General features: G+C 36.5%; 1 protein-coding gene across 4 annotated transcripts in view; it reads right to left on the bottom strand.

Moving 5' to 3' along the window:
* CD6 (CD6 molecule) overlaps positions 1–4662 on the bottom strand; it is a 45616-nt gene extending 40954 nt beyond the window's left edge. For all 4 annotated transcript variants that reach the window (XM_039344259.1, XM_039344257.1, XM_039344258.1 and 1 more), the window contains exon 1: positions 4471–4662. In XM_039344259.1, coding sequence (XP_039200193.1) covers positions 4471–4525 — 55 coding nt within the window. In that variant the 5' untranslated portion in view covers positions 4526–4662. The remainder of the gene's footprint in view (positions 1–4470) is intronic.
* Between the last annotated feature and the right edge of the window lie 18544 nt (positions 4663–23206).

Genomic DNA, 23206 nt, shown 5'->3' with positions numbered 1-23206 from the left:
ACACCTATCTTGTGCTCCAAAAAAAACAGTTGCAACCAGAAAGTGACCCAATATGGCCTTAACCCTGACTATAATTGTTTGCCAGCTGCTCCTATCATGATAAATTCCTAGTATTAGAGTATTCCGCTGTTCTGAGAATCTCTTTCATTGGATCAGCCAGATATATAAACAATATAAACTGGGGTATTCTGGGAGCTGAAGTTCACCCATCTTAAAGTTGCCAAGTATGAGAAACACTGGTTTAGAAGAGTGAGATTTCCCCAGAACATACTAGAATTGCAAAACTTCTGGTCTAACCTTGAGCTGATAATGAAAGACAGAGCTTTACCAATCAAGTGAATTATAAATATAAGATAGAAAACCTGGAAGGAATATATATCTATTGTTATATTTAAAAAAATGCTTCAATGGCCTGAAAGGATAAATGACTTTCACTGTAGCTCCATGAACAAGATTCAAACCCACAAATAATCATTAAAACCCTTCTCAATATCTCTTTAGCCTTATCTGAAAGAAACAGAAGATGGTTCAAAGAGAGGATCGATTTGTTCAGAGGTTCAGAAAAGAGAGGCACTAATATTAAGGGCAGCAGGAACTGGTATCATGTAATCTTGCTCACTATTTCTGTTATACAACCATTGAGTAAGAATAAAATAATATATGACAAGGGCAAAAAGGCTATGTTGTAACCATTCATAGAGTGTTGTTCAAATATTTAAAGAAATAATGATGGGGAAACAGCAAACAAGTATTGACAAAAGGCAATGACTAATAAGCTCAAGCAACCATATTTTTAAGGAACAACAGTTTTACATTGATAGGACAAACCACAATTATAACCCTAGAGACTAAAGAAATTAATAATTATAGCACGCACTCAAACACTGACTCCTTTTACAACAATATATTGTTGTATCCATGTTAGAATTGAAAACTTTGTATTTCTATCCCAGGTAAATCTTGCAAAGTTCTTTAGACCTTTTTCAACTGAAGTTTACAAAGCAGATTAAATTTGAAGCACAGATGGTTGACTCATCCTCTGCCAATTTTTAACAAGTCATTCAGAATGGACCCTGAACACAATCTATAAGTAATGTTAACTTTGCTAAAATTTGAAGAATATGAATTATAATGTTTCAAAATGTTTGTTGAATTATTATCAGCAAATTATTATGGAAGCTTAATGGGATTTGGTGGACTACAGAGCAGTTGTGAAGCATACTTCTCCGGCGTGTTGAGGTGATCAGGTGTACTGTCTTCTAATAACAATTAACTAAGAAAAACAAATCTGGTACCATAAAATAAAATACAACAGGACCAAACTATAAGGGATGCATAGTTTTGTACCTGCATAACTAGTTACAGAAATAAAAGTTAACATGGGGGAAAAGGCTACATCAGACTGAAACTTTGTGCATGCACTACAGTACAAGTCTCTGATGGAATTATCCCACCTTCACAATTATTAGCAATGGCTGGAGCCAATGGGCAATTTCTTCCATTTTATAAATGGAAAAGGAAAGACAGGCTTCCTTTTGACTGAAGAGCAGGGGAGTGAAAAGATAAAAAATGTCATTTCCTCTCAAAATAAATCAATTATCAAGATTCTTCATTTGCTGGTTGGTTCACTTTTAAAAGATATCAACTGTACACTACGAGGGCAAAAAGGGTAATAAACTACATCAATTTCTAATTTGGCCAGTAATGAAGGTAGCAGCACTTTGTAAAATGCAGAGACTTTGCCTATCGTCCTGAGCGAATTAAAGACTGTTTGCAGTTCTCCTCATTACAGAATTATATGCCACAAATATATTTTCAAGTACTATGCTCAGAAGGTAATAAAAAAATATTGTTCTTGGGCAAGACACACAACTTGAGTTTTTTACAGAGCAGCTGAAAGGTGTAACACAGCATCACACCTTTCGTTCTGAACTGTTTCCTTTATTTTAGGAGCACACCCGACTTCTGGATTCAGATCTTTAAAATCTCTGTTTCCTAAAGTGGGAAAGCATGGCCAATTGCTCTGAATGTATATTTGTAATGTTTCATTAGGCCTCTAAAGAGACTAGCAATAAACTTTAATAACTCAGTCTGATAAGATGCAGTTGTGCCTCCAAAGGAAGCAAAAAACACCCAAATAAATGACTAACACTTAGGCCAAAGGTCAGTCTGTATAATAACTTTCATGATCATGAAAACCAATGCTCGAAAAGAACTTCATTCAACTTTAAGACTGACCTTGTACCAGTTATCAAATGCTATTCCAGATACTAATCCCCAAACAGATTCTTGGAGGATCCCAAAATCTGCTTCTTTGTAAGAATTCTGTTTATTTCCCCTCTTATTGTCCATAAGTTATTATTTAATTTACTTAATTTATTATTCCATTTATTATTCCATTGTCCTTAAGGAATCATACATGACGAATGTCCATGGAATCACATTTAGAAGTAGCTTCTAAAAAAGACTACACATACTGAAATGGCCCTATTGCTACTTGTCATTCAGCGCACATCTTAGAGGTGGACAGTATTCTTACATTCAATTCATGCTACGCTAACAGCCTAAACACAGTCAGATGGTTTCTTCTTCTACCTTGTAAATCAAATTTAAAAAAGGAATGCAGAACAAATGTGCAATTACGGCATAATATAGAGAATCTGAGGTCTTCTAGCTCCCATCAAACTGTAACTCCCAATATCCCACTCCCGTTATCCAGGGGGACTAGAGCTGCTGGAAGTTGTGATTCAGTAGCATATGGATAATGTAACTTTTTGCATTATGGATTGATAACTATTAAAGTACAAAAAACCAAAGAGGAGAGATAAACAGAATTCTTACAATGACCGCAAATTTTGAGGTCCTCCAGTGATCTTATTTGGACCAGTGCTATTACCAGCACATATTGACCAAGCTTGTAGGAAATAGCTAATACATGTAAATTCTGAAAATTCTATCAGGTGAACATATCTACCAGGTTCCTTCCCAACTGCAAAAAATAAAACAGTGAAGCAAAAGGCCTTAATATGAAATTCATTCTTATCAGATCTCTCTCTGTGTCTCTGTCTCTCCTTCTCCCTCTTTCTCCTGAACTATCAGGAAAGAGAAATCTGAAACAGTCCAGTGCAAAGAGCAAAGATGTCTCTTTGTATTCAGAAAAAGGATGATAATGAAATAATTGAGATTCAGTGCTTAGAGCAATTTTTTATTATTATACAGTATTTTTAGTGTTCTGGAAAAATGAGTAGAGGAGACATGGTGGAAGATTATAAAATTAACTGAATGTTTGATTTTACCATTATTATTTAAGAATCACCTGTCAAAATTAGCTGGCAGTAGATTCAGAACAAAAATAAATAGTCCCTTAAGGAATTTACTATCTCTGAAATAATTAAATAGCTCTTAAAGGAGGATTAAGCAAACACATAGCAAGTGAATAAAGCTAATAGCAGATATTAACTGAGTAGTTGCTAAAACTGAGCTGGCTGGGACTGCTAATTCCTAGCCAGGAGCAAATTGAGACTGTAGTGGTAGGAGTGGAGAAGAATCTTTGCTGGAATCCGCTGCTTGTGCACTTTCCAGCAATGGTTTGTTGGCTGTGGTGCTGGATTAGATAGGTCCTTGCCCCAAACCATTTAGCTTCTTTTATGTTGTTAAGCAGCTCCTTCAGAGGTCCCTGCAATCTGCATTTGGGGTAGTGTGATAAACGGGCTCTGCATCAATCCTCTTTACATATTAACTTTTTAAAGACTGTAGCCTTTTTCTTCTTCCACTTTTCCTAGCAGGGACTTTTTCTTCTTAGTGCAAACATTTGACGTAATGTTTGGAATCTAAGCAGTGAAATAATATTGATGATTAAGGGCTTAGAAGATTAGGAGACTTGTCATCTACCGGCTACTCAATTGCCTTTTCAGTTTCACTTCTGGAGCTATTTGAGGGCCATTGAAGAACTGCAGAAGAAATGAATAAAGGAATCTATTCCTATCCATTTTGGCAATGGGGTTAATCAGGAACCCTTCCTTGCAATCTATGCGGGATCGCATCGGATCACTTCTGCCTTGAACAGAAGAAAGAAGGGAAGAAGCAGCAGCTCTAAGCTTCATGTTCAAAGTGTTGCTGATGCCAACAAACTGCAGAAATTACAACTTCATCACAAAAGGCAGGGCCTAAAGGAAGGAGAAGGTTTGAATAATAAAAGAAGGGACATACTGGCTTTGAGCTGAGGCCTCATCCAAAGGTCCTTGAGAACATAGAATAATAGAATTGGAAGGGACGTTGGAAGTCTTCCAGTCCAGACCCTATGGCCTATACCATTTCAGACAAATGGTTGTCCAGTCCCTTTTTGAAAGCCTCCAGTGACGGAGCACCCACAACTTCTGAAGGCAAGCTACTTAGAAAAAGCTAAAGAAAAAAAAGAAAGAAAGTTGGAGAGGAATGAAGATGCAGAAATAAGCAAGAATGAAGAGGTACCTTCTCTGACCGCCATTAGGGAAAGGGCCATAACGAACACCTCCATCAGATCCATTTCTCTTGAGTGTATATTAAATACAAAGATCTTCAGAGTTAGGCAAAAAAAAAAAAATTCCCCCAGCAAGCTGTGTATTTCATTCTCCTGACGTTATAACTAATTTCCATATAGCAACATCTCTCTTTCACTTGTGGTTTCACTCATCAAGAAACTGTCAATATGGTCCTAGACTGGGTTGCAGCTCAAGGAAGCTGAAAAATGCAGCAAAGTGAGGCAAGAGCATTCAGAGGGTGGAGGGAGAAACAAAATGAAACTCTTATCAAATGATACTGGTGATCAAGATGCTACAAAGAAAGCATTAGGGCTTCTTCCAGGAGAAGCGATGAGATACAAAGGCTTGATAGTTTTATCTTGGCTCTTTTTCTCAGAACTGCACAATTTAGCTGTTGCTTTTTTTCTACGATGAACATATTCCCTTTTCTTTTGATGGGCTGAATTTTTTAATGAAGATTGTTGACGTCAATCTTGAAATTATAAAATTCTGTGCATTATTTTTCAACCACCTCTTTTTGTCTTTTTTTAACCTTCGAATTCATAGTCTCTTTGGTTTGATATCCCCTCATTCCCCACTATAAAACTCAAGGGAAACTATTCAGTCGCTGACTGAAAAAGATGGGCACTTAGAGCCAAACTGAAACATCTTTTGGCAATTTCTTAAGATCCTTCAGCTGTACTGAATAAAATCAGTTCAGCTCAATCCTACTTCCTTAATGATTTCCTTTTTCTGTAATATCATTTCTACTGGACTGCCCATGCACTAGCTTTTAATTTGCTGTTCAAAGTCAAAGAAATCAGAAAACACGATGTGCCGGTAAAGGGTGTCACCCTATAGTTTTAATTTTAACTTTGGCCTCTAGTCTTCTCTACAAAATCCCAGGAAGCTTTGAAATGCTGCCCTCCAATGGATTTTTATCAGTACTACAGAACACACGGGGGAGCATTCAATTGTATTGTAATGTTGCTAGGTTGAACCTCTATATGTTCTGTCCATCTGCTCCTGAACAAACCTGTTCATTGGACAATGGTCAGTGCAAAACAGTGGTAAACTATGAGAAACCCTGTTGTCTCCTCACCATCCATTTTCTCTCTAGGGTGCCTCAGTGCCAGATACCACTCACACTCCAATATGTGGGAGAAACGGCCTGCTGCCTTCCTCCCTCCCAGCTTGTTTTTAGAAGTGCATGGAACGCTATTACAGTACAGACAAAAAGCAATGGATGGAAAATAACCAAAGAGAGAAGCAACCTAGAACTAAGGAGAAATTTTCTAACAGTTAGAACAATTAATCAGTGGAACAACCTGCCTCCAGAAGCTATGAATGCTCCAACACTGGAAGTTTTTAAGAAGAGACTGGACAACCATTTGTCTGAAATGGTATAGGGTTTCCTGCCTGAGCAGGGGATTGGAATAGATGACCTCTAAGGTGTCTTCCAACTTCTTCATCATCATCATCATCATCGTTGTTGTTGTTGTTGTTGTTGTTATAGTATCTGCCTCTGCTGGCTACAGGTGCTCTCTCTGCAAAACTTCTATAAGTTTGCAGCGCAGAAATGATAAGGGTAATGGAGAAAAAACACAATAGGTTTGATTGAAAGCAGGAAAAGGTGTTAGCAGAGCTCAATATGAAAGATGCATCAAGGAGTTGCAATGATTGGACCTTAGGAATTTCCACTTGCACTTACTTTATCATTATTGGATGATAATAGATGGACTTTAATCTCAGGACAAATGCTGGTAACTGGGTGTATTGTTCTTCCACAGTTCTACTTTTTTGTTTGCTATTGTCATATCCAAAGGGAAACTCATATAGCAAAATATGCAAGTCTTATATTGCCTACATCCAAATCATGGCTTTGACTATGCATTTTCCCCATAAATGTTCATACAGAAGACAAATTAATAAAAACAGTAGGCACTTACGTCAGAAAGTCCTTTCAACTGCTTTTGTTAGACAAGTATGTACAGGGATCCACTTTTTTTTTGTTCTGCTAGTGATTTGGATTGTTATTTCTCCGCTGCCTGTATTTTATTTTTATAATGTTTTTATTGTTTTTATTTAATTCTATTTGAGCTCAGGATTACTAGATGAGATGGATAGTTATATACATTGGACAAATAAATAAAAAATAACCCATGCCACCTTCATATGTATTCCCACAGCTGTTGTTTAAAGAAGAATTACTTCAGCCAGATATGTCTAAAAGGCTTCCTCAAACATTTACAGCATCACCAGAATGGCCTGAAAATCCCAGTGATACCTTCTGGTTTCTTGACACCAATTTTTTCTCATTCCTAGGCTGCGCACAGTTGTGTGGGATAGCAAGATGGGTCATATATAAATGTAATAATAAATAATTTTAAAACATGATTTAAATAGTGTAATCCCATTGGTTTATATGTTACAAATAAACCAATTGTCTTCCTATTTATCATAGAACCATGATGGAAAAAATAAATATGGTAATTCTGCCTCTCTGCAATCTGATTTTTGAAGGAGTTAAATTCATGTGACCGGACCAGATTTTAATTGGTAGATTCTCATGCCCAAGTGATTTTGACACAAAGGCTACATCTTACATAAAAGAAAGGTGGGGAGCATGAGCCACCGGTTGTGTTTCAGCCAATCCCTGCCTTCAATATATCCGCCCTGACCCCTCCCAGAGTGTGTTGACCAGAACTTGCCTCAGTGAAGATTTTTGACTTGCTCAAAATTTACTTGTGGTAAAGTCCTTGTGAAGAGCCAGTGATTAGCTTGACAAAGTTCAAAGCAGAACAAAGGCGGTCTGTTTTGAAGAGTGATTTGTTTCAATCTCAGGATTAAATCTCAGAATCTCTGTTTTTGGTTCATGTGCTAGACATGTACTAAATGAATATTCAGCATAGCAACTCATCCACTCCCTTTTGCAGTTTAGAAGTGGGACTCTGCTTTTTAGTTTTGCTTCAAAAGGGCCCTTTTGCTCAAGCCTTACAAAAAAACAAATCCTATTTTTCAAAGATCTGTACTGCCTTACTGGACAGCACACATTTGTCCCAGGTGACTTAAAGTAGAAACAAGATTTCAAACAACGGAAGTAGGCCAGCAGTAACTGAATTTTGCTAAGTTTGACTGGTGAGGAAAGGCTTTAAAATCTGAACCTGTAAAGCAGTATTTTTCAAACTTGGCAGCTTTAAGGCATTTGGACTTCAACTCCAGAATTCCCCAGCCAGGACACTGGCTAAGGAATTCTTTAATTCCACCCATCTGCTATGAAGCTTGTAACTGTGATCTATTAGCTCAGTCATGGCAATTGCCTACTAGGCATTCACAAAACTGATTTAATATTTTGCCTACTTGTTTCTCTGCATTCCTTCCTGGCTGGTTGCCTGTTTTTGAATTCAAAGATCTGTTGCCTTAGTTACCCAGTCTTGACACTGTGAGTGGAGAAAGTCTCATTTGGAGAGAGGAAAAAGATCTTTTTGAAGTATTTAGTAGACTACTGTGGAATGCAAAGAAATGGATCAACTTTTTCTTCGATCTGTCCCAATTTTTCCCATTGACTTCTATATGCATTGAACTCAGAACTCTATATACATTATACTCAGAAATTGTCCTCCCAGTTTGACCAATGGGTTTGTTGACTGGGAGTTTTGAAAGCTATTGTCTGCCATATCTGGAGAGCCTAGAATTTATCTAATGCAGCCTAAAGTAGTGTATGTTCAATGTATCTTGAATCACACTGCGACAGGTAACTGATATTGTCCAATCTGTACTGTTTTGTAAACATGCTTGACTTCTGTCCTCATGAAACAGATCTGGGTACAATATTGGCACACGGGTGGCTCTAAATTAGCATAGGATGGTTTCCTTGCCAAATTATCTAAAGATTCATTATTGGTGCAGCTATCATTAATTTGGTTCTAGGCTAGCAAGAGTATAGATTTTGTACCAATAGGGATACGCCCCCAGTTTCAGCATCAAGCTGTTTGGACATAACTCAGCAAAACAAAGAGCAACCTTCGCCAAGTGATGATTTGGAATGCAGCTTCCATGTCAGATGGTTTCCCCCACCCACTTCATCTTTCTTATTTAAATTAGTTCAGAAAGTACCTGCCAAGATTAAAGTCAGATGTATGAACAGCAAATGTCTCTCGAAATTTGCTCAAGCTTTGCTTTAGGCCTCTGTCTTCCTCCTCTTGTTTTAAAGAATTGGTTGTAATTTCAAAGCAACACTTCTCAAATGGCATTTTGTTTTTTTTAGAACTCTAAGGTCTGGGCAGTTTCCTCCTGTTTTAAAACTTTCAGCATGCAACCTTGTTTAAAAGGCAATGAGAAATTAAGAATCAGTGCCATCATTCAATTAGTAGATCATGGGGGAATTAAGGGGGGGGAAGTTGAAATTTGATGACAACTCATCTCAAAAGCTCAGGAATTACATCAGAAGAAAATGGCACCATGAGAAAAGTGTTAATTGCGGCATTTGGGGATCAATTTGATTATTCTGAAAGATGGACATATTGCTGCGCAGTGACAAAGATCTAGAAATCTAGAAATCAAACTTTCAGCAGCAAAGGAAATTATTTCCAGCAGATATGATTAGGTTTAATATTTGAATCTGATATATTTTCCTCACTTTGGATATAAGAAATAGAACTATTGATTCACCTGTAAGCAGAACATTTAAAAATTGAACTGTTGATTGTCTGCAGGAAGATAGTCAATCAACTATCAAGCATCATGCCTGATTTTCCAATCTGTTTGACTCTAAAAAGTCTAATAGCAATAGTAGAAAGAAGCAGAGAGAGAAAGCAGCCTGCCTAGACAAGTATGTATCTGCAAAGTGGCTAAATCAGCCTTACTGATCATAGCAGAAATTTGCTAGATATGAAACCTTATAATTATGTTTACCGGCTCCCACTATGTGCTGCACCACAAAATGGAAAATTGTCTGCATCTATATCTTACCCCCTCCCATATGTCCATTGTTGCTGTAACCACACAGCTGTCTTACATTACCTCCCCAGGGCTTCATTCCTATCCCCCAAATGTCACTTTTGATTATGTATTAATTACTCATCACCCAAAGTGTGGAGGCACTGTAGTTAATACCCAGCTTGAATTTATACATCTTCCAGTTTGTCACTTAACTGCCTCTAGCAATGGCTGCCTTTATAAATGCCTCATTAAGTTTAATTTAGTCAAATGCCTTTGCCTTGTTAAAACAAAATGGTTAATAAAAAGAAGAGTACTGGTACTTCAACTGGCCAATGCCTAATTTTTATTATATCTACAATTTGGAAGAGCATATTTGAATATTGTAAGCCGCCCAGAGTTGCCTTACAATGAGATGGGCAAACAAATTAATTAAATAAATAAAAAAGTATTGAGTTTATACCTTATATTGTTCATTGTATACATTGTCTGGCTGAGGTGGCAGTTCACTGCCTACTATCTTGAAATGTAGGACAGTATTTTTGGAATAAAATACACTTAATGACTACAAAATAAGACATTACAAACTCAGAGAATATATCCAATCATAGAAACATGTATTTAGTGTTCATATTTATTTTATCATAGATTTTTATGTTAGCATGATATTTCTCATGCTGCTGGGCTCTGCCTTACTGAAATAATAGCGATTTTAACAGATTTAAAAGTAGTGATTTTACCTTTATTTTCTTGCCTGTAATGGGGGGGGGGGAGGAGAACAAGGATGAGTTAAGGCAGTAGAGGAAGCAACTGAGTGTAAATTAATTGTGTAATGGGGATCCTAAATGAGGATTCAGATTTTCATTTTTTCTAGATTGGGAACTAGAAAAAGGAATCAAGAATTAAGGCAGCACCAGAAATATTTTTTAAAATATAAATTAATTCCTTGCACCTTTCTGGGATTTTTATTTATTTTGTTCTCTGTTGAGTGGGGGAAGGCAAAAGAAGCTGGGTACAAGATACTCTAACAGCACTTTCATAATAAAAGTCAATGTATCTTGGAGGCAAGGAGATGGGTGAATTTTAATTTAATTTCGATTTTTTTAATGGAGAAGAGGAACCATCCACTTTCACTGGTACAGTTTTACTTGTTATTGTTTTGTTGTTGTTTGTTGTCTATTTCACTCAATCCATGCTCTATGAAATTTTAACTGACCAGAATAAAAGATTAGGACATCTGAGGGCACATCACTTGGCTAAATCTCTTATTAAAGACAGGCTATCCTGGATAGAGGTTTCAAATGAAACCAGCAAGCATCAAAAAGCAGAGGAAAACAAAGGAGATATTAGAACCCAAAGGCAAAAATACACAAAGAAAAGCCGAAGCCAAGAAGGAAGATATTGGAGTCTGGAAGGATCTTAGCGAAGAATATCAAAGAGTTCTTAGAAGCAGAATTAAACGAGCTTTGTAAAGACATCAAAGATGGAAACGAATACAAAGAAAGAAGAAAAGTCTTCCAAAAGACCTCCAAATGCAGAAAGTTCAAACCCTGAACTGATAGACAAAGGACAATAATTAATAACAGTTTCAAAAAAAAGATCAAATAAAGATGGAAGGGATATATTGAAATTCTGAACTGCAGAGATGTCAACATCCATGATACCTTAGAAAATATTTTTTACTTATAAGATCAGGGGCCTTCAAACTTGGCCCTTTTATGACTTGTGGACTTCAACTCCCAGAATTCCTCAGCCAGGCATGCTGGCTGAGGAATTCTGGGAATTGAAGTCCACAAATCACAAAAAGGGCCAACTTTGAAGACCCCTGTATAAGATGTTTCAGGGCTTGGAGCTGAAGTTGGATCAGCACTCCAGTCATTACCAAGTTAAAAGGCTACAGAAATTAATGGAATATCAATAGAAATATGGCAAGGAACAGAAGAAGAACCTGTAAAGGTGCTAATCAAGCTATGCCAGTAAATCTGGGGAAACAACACAATGGACAACAGACTGGAAGAAGTCAATCTACATATCAGTGTCAGAAAAGAGACTTAACAGAATGTGCAAACTGTGGTATTCTATGCTTATTTTCACATGCTACCAAAATAATGTTCAGAATCATCCAACACGCTTTAGGAAAGTTGAGGAATAAGAGACATTATTGCTAATGCACACTGGATAATTGAGAAAGCCAAAGAATACCAAAAAGAAATCAAAATGTACTTCATTGATTATAGAGAGACCTTTGATCGTATACTAGGCGGTTATCAAGCTGCAGAATGTCCTTAGAAAGATGGATATCCCAGAACACTTTCCAGTCCTCATGAGAAACCTATACATAAGACAGGAAACCATACTTCAGACAAAACATGGCAAAACAGGTAAAGGAGTGAGACAAGACTGTATACACTTTCCTTATTCATTCAAATAATATGCTAAATAGTTACTGAGGGAAGTTGGATTAAAAGAAGGTGGACGTGGTTTAAAATTGGAAGAAGAAATATCATTAACTTGCTGATGACATTACTCTGATAGCTGGAAATGCAAATATCCTGCCAGCTCTAGTAATGAAAGTCAGGTAATACGATAGAAAAAAATTGGATTAAAATTAAATATAAAGAAAATCAAATTAATGTCAGCAGGTATAGCAGCTAGCTTCAGTGTTGACAGTGAAGTTTCTGAAGTGGTAGATAGCTGCTGCTTTTTAGGAACAACTATCAACATTAAAGAACCAGCAGTCAAGAAATATGCCACAGTAGCTCTTAGCAGAAAAACAATGACAGCATCAGAATAGTTATTCAATTATTGTGATATATCTATATTAACAAAGATCAAAAACATTAGGCATTGGATTTCCCTTTGACATTCTATGGTTATAAAAGTTGGAGCTTGAAGAAGCAGAATAAAAAGAATATTGGCACTTTTGAACCTTGATGTTGGAGAAGATTCCTGACAGTAAATAATAGATAATAATTTAAAACAAACTAACAAATGGATAGCAATAGCACTTAGACTTATACAGTTTTACAGCATTCTCTGGGTGGTTTACAGAGTCATCATATTGCCCCCAACAATCTGGGCCCTCATTTTACCAACCTCGGAAGGATGGAAGGCTGAGTCAATCTGAAGATGGTCAGGATCGAACTCCTGGCAATTGGAAGAGTTAACCTGTTGTTGTTAATTGCGAAGTCGTGTCCGACCCATCGCGACCCCATGGACAACGTTCCTCCAGGTCTTCCTGTCCTCTACCATCTTCTGGAGCCCATTTAAGTTCACACCTACTGCTTCAGTGACTCCATCCAGCCATCTCATTCTCTGTCGTCCCCTTCTTCTATTGCCCTCAATCTTTCCCAGCATTAGGCCCTTCTCCAATGAGTCCTTCCTTCTCATTAGGTGGCCAAAGTACTTGAGTTTCAACTTCAGGATCTGGCCTTCTAAAGAGCAGTCGGGGTTGATCTCTTCTAGGATTGACCGGTTTGAATGCCTTGCAGTCCAAGGGACTCGCAGGAGTCTTCTCCAGCACCATAGTTCAAAGGCCTCAATTCTTTGTCGCTCAGCCTTTCTTATGGTCCAACTTTCACAGCCATAGATTGCAACTGGAAAAACCATGGCCTGGACTATACGCACTTTTGTTGGCAGGGTAATGTCTCTGCTAGAGTTAACCTACAATACTGCATTCTAACTACTGTACCACCACAGATCACACATCAATAAAATTCAAAGTTCTTACTGAAGGTCCAAATGACCAGATTTAAATAATCATATTTTGCATATATTACATGAAGACACAGCTTTCTTGAGAAGTTTATAAAATGCTGGGAAAGATGGAAGAAAGTTGAAAAGGATGACAAGCAGCAAGGTGGATGGTCTTGATTGTAGTGGTGATGGGTGCACCCATGAAAGATAAAGGGCTTGGTTGGGGACAAAAGGGCTAAAGAAGGTCTATCTGTATCAAGATATTGAGAATCAAAACACATAATCAGTCAATGAATTAATATGTTTCAACTCTGGTGACTCTTAAAAGACATTTCATTTAACAAACAGAGACATAGTTTTTTGAAAAATCTGATAGCCACTATATTATATCTCAGTTAATTAGAGAACCAACTAATCGTTATGTGAACTGAATATTAAAGCTGTATATTCATTTTGTCTTTGGTATCTTTTCCCTTTTTTATTAACTGATGCAAGATAATTCAATGCCTAGTTTATGTCTAGTTTAATGAAGAGAAGGACGAGGGGGGACATGATAGCAGTGTTCCAATATCTCAGAGGCTGCCACAAAGAAGAGGGAGTCAAGCTATGTTCCAAAGCTTCCAAATGGTATAGGGTTTCCTTCCTGAGCAGAGGGTTGGACTAGATGACCTCCAAGGTCCCTTCCAACTTTATTATTATTATTATTATTATTATTATTATTATTACTACTACTACTACTACTACTACTACTACTACTACTACTACTGCAACTCCAGTTCTTGAGGATAATAAATTAAATATAACTGCAAAATGCATTTTTAATTAAGGTTTACAACATTGATTTAAAACTTGTTGGTGGACTAGTTAACACAGAGATTGAGGCCCACCTCCCCTTTCTTTGGCTTCTACTCTTCCCATGCTTTTAGGCTAGCTATGAGCCTCGTTGTATTATAGATCTTATCAATTCTTCCTCTCTCTATAGTGAAATGTTTTGCCGAAGCACACAGATTCCTCTACTTGATCCAGCTTTTCAGGAATTATCTATATTTTGCAATTGGTCCTTGTATTTTCTTGACAAACCCAATTATGTTGGTATTTGATATACTAATTTTCAGATCCATACTTCTCACTATATCATACATCTGTGTAAAATTAACTGCATTTAGAATTTCAGTCAGGAATATAAAATTATTTGCGTACAATATAATTCCTGACTTACAACCACAATTGAGCCCATAATTTCTATTGCTAAGCAAGACAGTTTTTAAGTGCAGTTTGCCCCATTTTACGACTGTTATTATGTGAATCACTTCAGGTGTTAAGTTAGTTAGTAATATGGATGTTAAGTGATTTCCCCACTGACTTTGCTTGTCAGAAGGTCTCTAAAAGTGATCACATGATCCCAGAACATTGCAACCATCCTAAATACATGCCAATTGGCAAGCATCCAAATTCTGATCATGTGACATAGGGATACTACAATGGTGATGTGATAAATGTTCATAAGTCACTTTTTTCAGGGCCTTGTAACTTCAAACGGTCATTAAACATACTATCTGTATGTGTATATTTACATTCCCAACACACATACATTTGCAGTCATCACACACATTCCTTATGCATTTGTCTATAAATAAATGGTACTACATCCACATGGAGAGAAGTAAGCAGTGGGGTAGCACAAGGTTCCTTCTTAGGCTCAGTACTCTTAAATATCTTCATTAATGACTTAGATGATGGAATAGAAGGAGAAGTCATCAAATTTGCAGATAACACCAAACTGGCAGGAATAGCCAACATCCCAGAAGACAAGCTCAGGGTCCAAAAAGATCCTGACAAACTTGAACAATGGGGCTTATCCAACAAAATGAGTTTTAATGTGGAGAAAAGCAAAGTTTTACATTTAAGCAGGAAAAACCAAAGGTTTAAGTACAGATTAAGCGAGACCTGGCTCAAAAACAGCACCTGTGAGAGGGACCTTGGAGTCCTAGTGGACAATCACTTGACCATGAGCCAGCAGTATGCAGCAGCAGCCAAAAAAGCTAATACAGTCCTGGGTTGTATAAACAGAGGCATAGAATCAAGATCACACAAAGTATTAGTATGCTTTATAAAAGCCTAGTAAGATCACACCTGCAATATGCAACCAATTTTGGTCACCATACTACAGAAGGGATGTTGAGACCTTGCAAAAAGTTCAGAGAAGAGCAACTAAAATGATCAAAGGCCTGGAGACTAAAACATATGAAGAACGGCTGTAGGACTTGGGTTTGGCTAAAGAAAAGAATAGTGGAGACATGATAGCAGTATTCCAGTATTTGAAGGGCTGCCACAAAGAAGAGGGGGTCAAACTATTCTCCAAAGCATCAGAGGGCAAGACAAGAAACAATGGTTGGAAACTGACCAAAGAGAGAAGCAACCTAGAATTAAGGAGAAACTTCCTAATAGTGAGGACAATTAACCAGTGGAACAGCTTGCCTTCAGGAATCGTGGGCGCTCCATCACTGGAGGTTTTTAAGAAGATATATAGGTTCTCCTGCTCAAGCAGAGAGTTGGACTAGAAGACCTCCAAGGTCCCTTCCAGCTCTTTTCTATTGTTATTCTATTCTTATCTTAAACATCCAAGAGAACATCACACATCCTTACCTCACCCCTGCCCAACGGTGAGCCATTTGCTAAATATTGCATTTTTCTCCATCTACTTGAATTCCATTATCAATTATCACTTTCAATCACCAATCTGCATATTTCATACAAATTGAAATGGAGAATTGGAATATCCACTTTTGGAAAATCAGAGAATCTAAATTTTAAAAAATGTAAAAACAATGTAAATAAAAAAATGAGACAGATGGGAAAATATATAATAATTAAAAGTTTAAATGTGGTGAGGAATTATGCTCCTAAAAATGGATTTTTACATTTTATTGTGAGCTTCAGCTTATCCAGTCTGGGGTTTGACAAAGAAAATAATTCTATGGAAGGAAATTTATTCTGCTATTAATGAATGGATTCAAATTACTTAGTCTTTATCATTGTTTGCAATGACTTTATATTTTAAAGTAAGATGAAACAATTTGCTTCTACATTTAATGACAAACTTAAGGATTGAAGTAATCTTTCACTGAAGTGAGTTTTTTCTCCTAGTTTCTTTTATATTTTCCTTTGTGCTCAGTTTACTTTAATCACTGTAATATGTAGTTTTTTACTGTACAATGACTTACAAATTATTTTTTGTTATCTTACTTATTCTTTACTTATTTAAAATTCAGTTCCATAGTTTCCAAAACATTTTATAATTTCAACCTTATTCCCTTGCTATAAATCCATAAGCAGACAAATGTATTTCTTTCTTGTACTCATACAGCATTCAATTACCTGCTGAATAGCAAATTTCTGATCCACATATTCTCTGCTCATTATTAAGATTCACCTTCCCAGATGTTGGTTGCTGCCTCTGAGACCTTTTCAGTTAGAATTATGCCAAACACCTCCTCAGCTCCATTGTTTTGACCTTTCCTTTTGTATAAGGGCATTGCGCAGGCATGCATACAATTTGCACACATGTTAAAAAGTCACATAAGAGAAACATATTCATTTATCAACTTTCTTCAGTTGATATGCCATGTACTATTTTTCAGCATTGTCACAGAATGTACTGTACATCTTTGTTTTCATTCAGTTTTCATCCAGTAAAGTTTTTCATCAATTGGATGTTTACATATATAGCTTTTGTTTCATTTTTACTTCTTTAACATACTATTTTCATTCTCCTATGGAACTTTAGCATTCTTTTGCTTCAGTTTTATCCCAAAACATTTCATTCTTAATTCCATTCACTCTGTTGAAAGTTGTTTTTTTATTTATTTTTTTCAGCCATTTTCAAAACATTTTATTCAATCAAATCATTTTGTATTTTGTCAGTATATTTTATTCTGAACTACTCCTTATTCTTTTTTGACTATTGTGAGACAAGGCTACCATACCAAAGATGAAGCAGGCACATAAGCAGGATGGACAAAAGCCAGGAATCATATCTGAATCTTATCTAGAAGTCCTTTCAGGGAGGTAATTTAAGAAAGAGCCAAGTTCTTAAGGAGATAAAAGAAAAAAAAATGTCACATGAATCAGACAAAAGAAGTTGGGCCTGAGAACATGGAAGCTCCCAAAGACAGATCAGGACTTGAAAATCAACAAGGCAGTCTTCAATCAACAAAGTAAGGACTTTTGGGGGGATAAAAGGGGTCCTGAAGCCCACCGACTCTATGAATTGTGCTTGGATCCAGACTTGGCAGCTTGTGTCCCTCTGGCTAATGCTTGCCAGCCTAGTTGAGAAAAACTTGGTCTGTGTGTATGGGGTTTTGTGTGTATGGGTGTGTGTGTGTATGTATCTTGTAACAAGTAAACTTTTGCTATTATTTTAGATTCACTGGGTCTCCCCGTATTCCAAAGAACCAGTTGTGCCTCCATGAGCAGTTGAAAATGATTTGAGTGTGGCTGTTGACCAGGGTTATGAGTGTGCGAGTGAGTGATCATAAGCTGAACCTGGGAGCAGGTGTAACACTAAATGCTTTGCAACTATTTTTTCCTCTGTATGCACATTACACAGTAGCTTTTTCTCATCCTCATTTTTATAGCTGTTATTGTCTTGCCTGCATAGTTTCTTACCTGCTCCTTCCTTTACTACATCATTCCACAAAGCATTCTTCATTGTATTCCCCATTAACATTAAGTTCACATCCTTCCATTGCATTTTGCAACATAATAATTTCCACTGTGTTGTAAGCAGCTTCTTCATCTTTTTCTAGTATATTCACTTTCCATTCATTCAGCTGGGAAATTATTGCATAATACATTTACAGGACTCACACTGGGGTTTTTTCTTAATATTGTTCTACTTTTCTTTTTTCTTAGAATTAGTTGTATTCTTAAATTCCTATTTACATCTCTATGATATGTAGCTTAAACTGTATATTTGAAACAGAAAGAAACTTTCTAGGCAGATATTCACTACTAGTCACTATTTTTATATATTCTTGGTCTCTGAATGGTTGAATCACTTTTTCTATACTTCCTCACCTTATTTCTATCCATCTATGTCACCAAATGAATGACTTTCCCCTCCAAGTCACATTCAACTGGAGTATTTGAAATTTTTCCAAAAATTCACTAGAGCGTAACATGTAATCAACATCCTGGTATAAGGAAAACAGCCTAGTTTTAAATACTGGAAAAAACAAAGAGGTCATTGTTGATTTCAGAAAAGGCAGGCACAGCCACACTTCTCTGTGCATTAATGATTCATCTGTGGAGATGGTTACCAGCATCAAATTCCTGGGTGTGCAGCTAACGAGTAGGCTGACTTGGTCGCTCAACAGTGAGAAACTGGTGAAGCGGCCACAGCAGCGCCTGCATTTTCTGCGCAGCATGAAAAAAGCGCATCTTCCTTCCCCTGTCCTGACCACTTTCTACAAGGGGACAATCGAGAGCATCCTGTCATACAGCATCACAGTCTGGTTTGGAGGCATCACTGCTTCAGACAGGAAGGCAGTGCAGAGAGTGGTGAAAATGGCCGAAAAGATCATTGGATGTCCCCTCCCTCCCATCCAGGACATAGACTGCTTGAGCAGGGTCCATAAGATTATCTGGGACACTACACATCTTCTTCACAACCTGTATTCCTTGTTATCTTCTGGGAGGAGGCTTCGTGTGATCCATAGCAGAACATCCAGATTCAGCCATAGCTTCATTCCATACAGCATTAATCTTGTGAACTCTCAAGCTTCCTCTTTCCATTATATATTCAAGATGGACTGTATTTAATATTTATTTGCTACGTATATGTAGAGATGTGGGTCAATACATATGTTGTTCATAGTATGTTTAGGTGTGTGTCATGTTTGTGTTTCACTTTGAGAGTGGGCAACTAAATTTCATATTTGATGGGTGACGTTGTGCCCACAGTATAAAAATGACAATAAAGGTTATCCTATCCTATCTTATCTTATCTTATTTTATCTTATATCTTATCTTATCTTATATCTTATCTTATATCTTATCTTATCTTATCATCTTATCTTATCATCTTATCTCTTTAAATTTTTATTTTTCATATGCATCCATCCACAGCAATATAGATGACACCAGTTTATACTTACTGACACAGATTTTAGTCCTTTCGCTTATAATTACATTTTCACTTTCACTCTCCTATAGGGATTCATCAACTCAATTTTATGTGATACGATCACTTTTATTGAGATCTATTGTATATTTCCCCTTTCTTTTAGCTTTACAGACACATGCTTTTTTCTGTTGTTTCATTGGTTATTTCATGCTGCTTGTCATTTATTTTTCTTATGTTTGATCTCATTTGAATCAGTTACTATTTGTCCAGTGATACCTTTTAGTATTCCAGTTTGAGGTTGAAAACTTCTTCTGAGTTCAGAGTTCTTTTAAAAGACTTCACTTGTTTTTCCATGCTTGTTTCCATCTTTGTTATCTTTATAGATTTTGTAATACTGTTCCTTGTTTCTTCTAATAGCACACCAAACTAGTTTATTAAGTTCCTTAGTGACATTTATGTCTTTCTTGGCTTCCACAAGTTTCTTCTGACATCAAGTTTGCTTTATTCCCTTTTTTCAGTTTTGGCAGGGTTTTTTTTTTTTCACATTCATCCTTAACAACTTTAAGTTCATTCCATGATTCCTCTGGTTCTCTATCGATGAAGTTAAGAACTTGTTGATATTCTTCTTGAAAATGGTGAGTATACGTTTAAGATCATAGTGTGGAAACTCACTGGCTTTCTTGAAGTCACTTTAATGTGGAATGGTGGATTGATGTTCTACAAACCCCAGGAGACATTATGACTGAAAGGCAGCTGGGTTATTTATTTATTTATATTTATATACCACATTTATTATTTTTATAAATAACCGAAAGCAGTAAAACCACACAATATTCCTTCCTCTTCCTATTTTCCCAACAACAAACCTGTGAGTTGAGTTGGATTGATTGGCCCAAAGTCACCAAACTGGCTCTCATGCCTAAGGTGGGAGTAGAACTCACAGTCTCTTGGTTTCTCTTCAGATGAAGGAGAGATCTTGAGATCACCTATATGAACTCTGGATTGCTCTTTTTGGTGAGCAAGCAGCAGAAATTGATATTTTTGTGGTTGCTTGCAATCAAATGTGAGTTACAGGATTACATCATGCTATGAGCCCTTTCACCAACCGTATCTATTTAATCACTTTGGAATTTACATTTTTTTCTTACTGTTTGTAAAACATTGCAAAACCTTCAGAACTGCAAGTTTTTTTGTTCAATTCATTCATAAACACACACACACACAAACACACACACAGAGTACATACAGTTTTAAGAGGGTTTTTTTATAATATAGAGCAAAAGAATGATACAATGTAGATTTTAGAAAAAAATTTTTAAATAGATTAAGGGTAAGATTAATTTGAATTAAAGAAACACTGTGAAATTAATTAAAAGGATCCTTCGTCATGAGAAAAATTTCTTGACTTGCATTACAAACTGATAACAAGACTTTGAAGTTTGGACAGAGGGTACCAAATATCTATTGTAAAAGAAACATTTGATGTTTGTGTACAAGAGATTCTCAAAGTAACTCTATAATGGAATCAAAAGCTCTTATTGAAGAGGAACAAGCCCCACCGAATAAACAAAATAGACTTTACAGTGGATCTAAAGCTTAGAATTTACAAAAAAGAGGGAAATACTGGATTTAGAACTAGAATTGGATCATGACTCCAAAATAATAATAAAAAGGTATACAAATAATAAACAAAATGAGTAATATGGAGATGATAGATAGATAGATAGATAGATAGATAGATAGATAGATAGATAGATATTGGATGATAAGAAATTTACTGGAGCTGCTTCACTGGAACTACAAAAAGGACATTGATAAAGATGACAATAATTTTGAGAGACTACAAGAAAGCAGATGTTAGAACTTTGTAGGAATTAAAGATTGCTGGCAGAAAGAAGAAAAAAATACATAATTGGTTTATTTGATTATGATTAAAATAATCGTTTGCTATCTCTGGTGATGTCTACAGTTAGTCCTTGATTTATAACCAAAGTTACAATGGCCTCAGAAGGAATGCTTTACGGCCCATAAAGCACTTTCAGCCATCATAACATGTCATTCTGCCCCCTCCTGCAGTCACATGATTCCATTCCAGCAACCGGCTTGCATTTATAAATAGTTGCAGCACGCTGTGGTCATGTAACAATTATTTGCCATATTTCCGGCAAAAAAGGCCCTTTCAGGAGAATGGATTGGTCTAATGACTTTGTGATTTTCTTAATGAAGAATGGATTTCCTTAATGGCCATCTGATTTGGTTAATGAACTCTGTAAAATGGTAAAAAGAATCATGTTCAGTCACTTGGTTATCTCAACTCAAAATTCTGGTTCCAACTGTGGTTGACGTTGAGGACTACTTCTAATGGTTTTTTTTTTTTTAAAAAAAAAAATGGGATTGGATGATGACAGCTATTTGTGGTAATGTTTAATTAGGTTGTTGAAGGAAAAATCTTCACCAGTCCAAGCCAGGAATAAACAAAATGGAGACTGCTTTAGAAAGAAGGTTGCAGTTTATTGAAGAAGAGAGCCAGACAGAAAAATGGCTCTGGGAAAACTGACCACATGTAGCTGGGAGTGGTAGGTTTTTAAACCTTCTTGAGCTTTTGTTTGGAGTTCTTCTTGTTTTGAGGCTTTTTATTTCCTGTGTCATATACTTTGACTTGAGTCTGAGTGTGCCCTTTTGGTATTGGTGGATTAATCCCATTATGTTTCCTGTCTTTAGAATTTGGGTGCGGGTATGTAGAAAGGCTCAAACCTTTCTGAAAGGATTATTTAATTTGCATTTCTAAAAGCTGGCCTCTGCTGAGTTTTCTGCTTGGGGGAGAGGGGCTGGGGCTGGTTTCTGTCCTTTTAAAAAAGATCTTCTCCATTATTCCTTTGGGGAAATATATTCTGCCTTTTTAGTATTCCCCAAAATATTTCTTTCTTTGGATTCTTCCCACAAGGTATAATGGATTAATTTGTAAGATTATTTTTCAAAATGTTTAATTGCTGATTGGCATTGGATTTTGTTATTGGAGGGGGAGACTAGGGGCAATTTGCTCAAATGGAAATGGAAATATAAATATTTCAGTTGTTATTTCTGTTAACCCTTCTTGGCTATAGCTCATTAATAAGGCAAATTGAAGATCTGGAGATGGCTTTATGGAAAACAGGGTAAGGGATGGAGAGTGTACAAGTATTTAGTTCTATTTTAAGGTATTTTAGTTCTATGTTAAGGTCAATTATACTTACTGGAGAGGAAGGGAAAGTTTTGTCTTCTAATTTTTTTTTCCTTCCTTTTTCACATATGTGGTCCCATGCAATGTGAATTGCTGCCTTTGTCATTGTCTCTAAAGTGATCAACTACCCTGTCTTCTTCCTACATCACCATTGTCCTATGTCGATGCCCGCTTACTTTAGCTGAGCTGCTGGGATGATGTTCATGCTTTGGGTGACCCTGCTGGGAATATTTACTCTTGGTGTTCACTCCAGATATTCTTTGCTCATCCCTCTCAGGAACACACACACACCCAATCCATGATGCACAGGGGACTTTGGGGATGGGGGAGAGTAAAGCAAGGTATGTTTCAAAAATTCTTCTCAAAAATAGTATGGACCTGTTGAGAGCTTTCAATCTTCAAAAGTGAGATAAATTAGCGTGGATATCAAAATTTTGGTCTCTTATAAGAAAAGAAGTGAATAGGGCAGTGACTAAGTAACTAATTTATTAAATTATTATCCTGACTCATTTATAGGATTTTATAAAAGTTCAAGTGTTGTGGGAATCTTTTCTCTGTCTTGATTCTTTTTGTCCATACATGCAAAAATCTTTGCAGAAGAAGATGTGGAATAAATGTATAGGTTTTTTGACTGATTGCATTAGGGACAATTCACTTGGGGCCGATCCTACCTAAAACTATGTGGTCATGTGATTCTGCCTTGATAGACATACAGGAAAATGGCAG

This window comes from Crotalus tigris, unplaced genomic scaffold, assembly GCF_016545835.1.
Source record: "Crotalus tigris isolate CLP2741 ecotype Arizona unplaced genomic scaffold, ASM1654583v1 scf7180000017899.1852299, whole genome shotgun sequence".
Classification (NCBI taxonomy): domain Eukaryota; kingdom Metazoa; phylum Chordata; class Lepidosauria; order Squamata; family Viperidae; genus Crotalus; species Crotalus tigris.
This window is presented reverse-complemented; position numbering and strand designations above follow the sequence as displayed.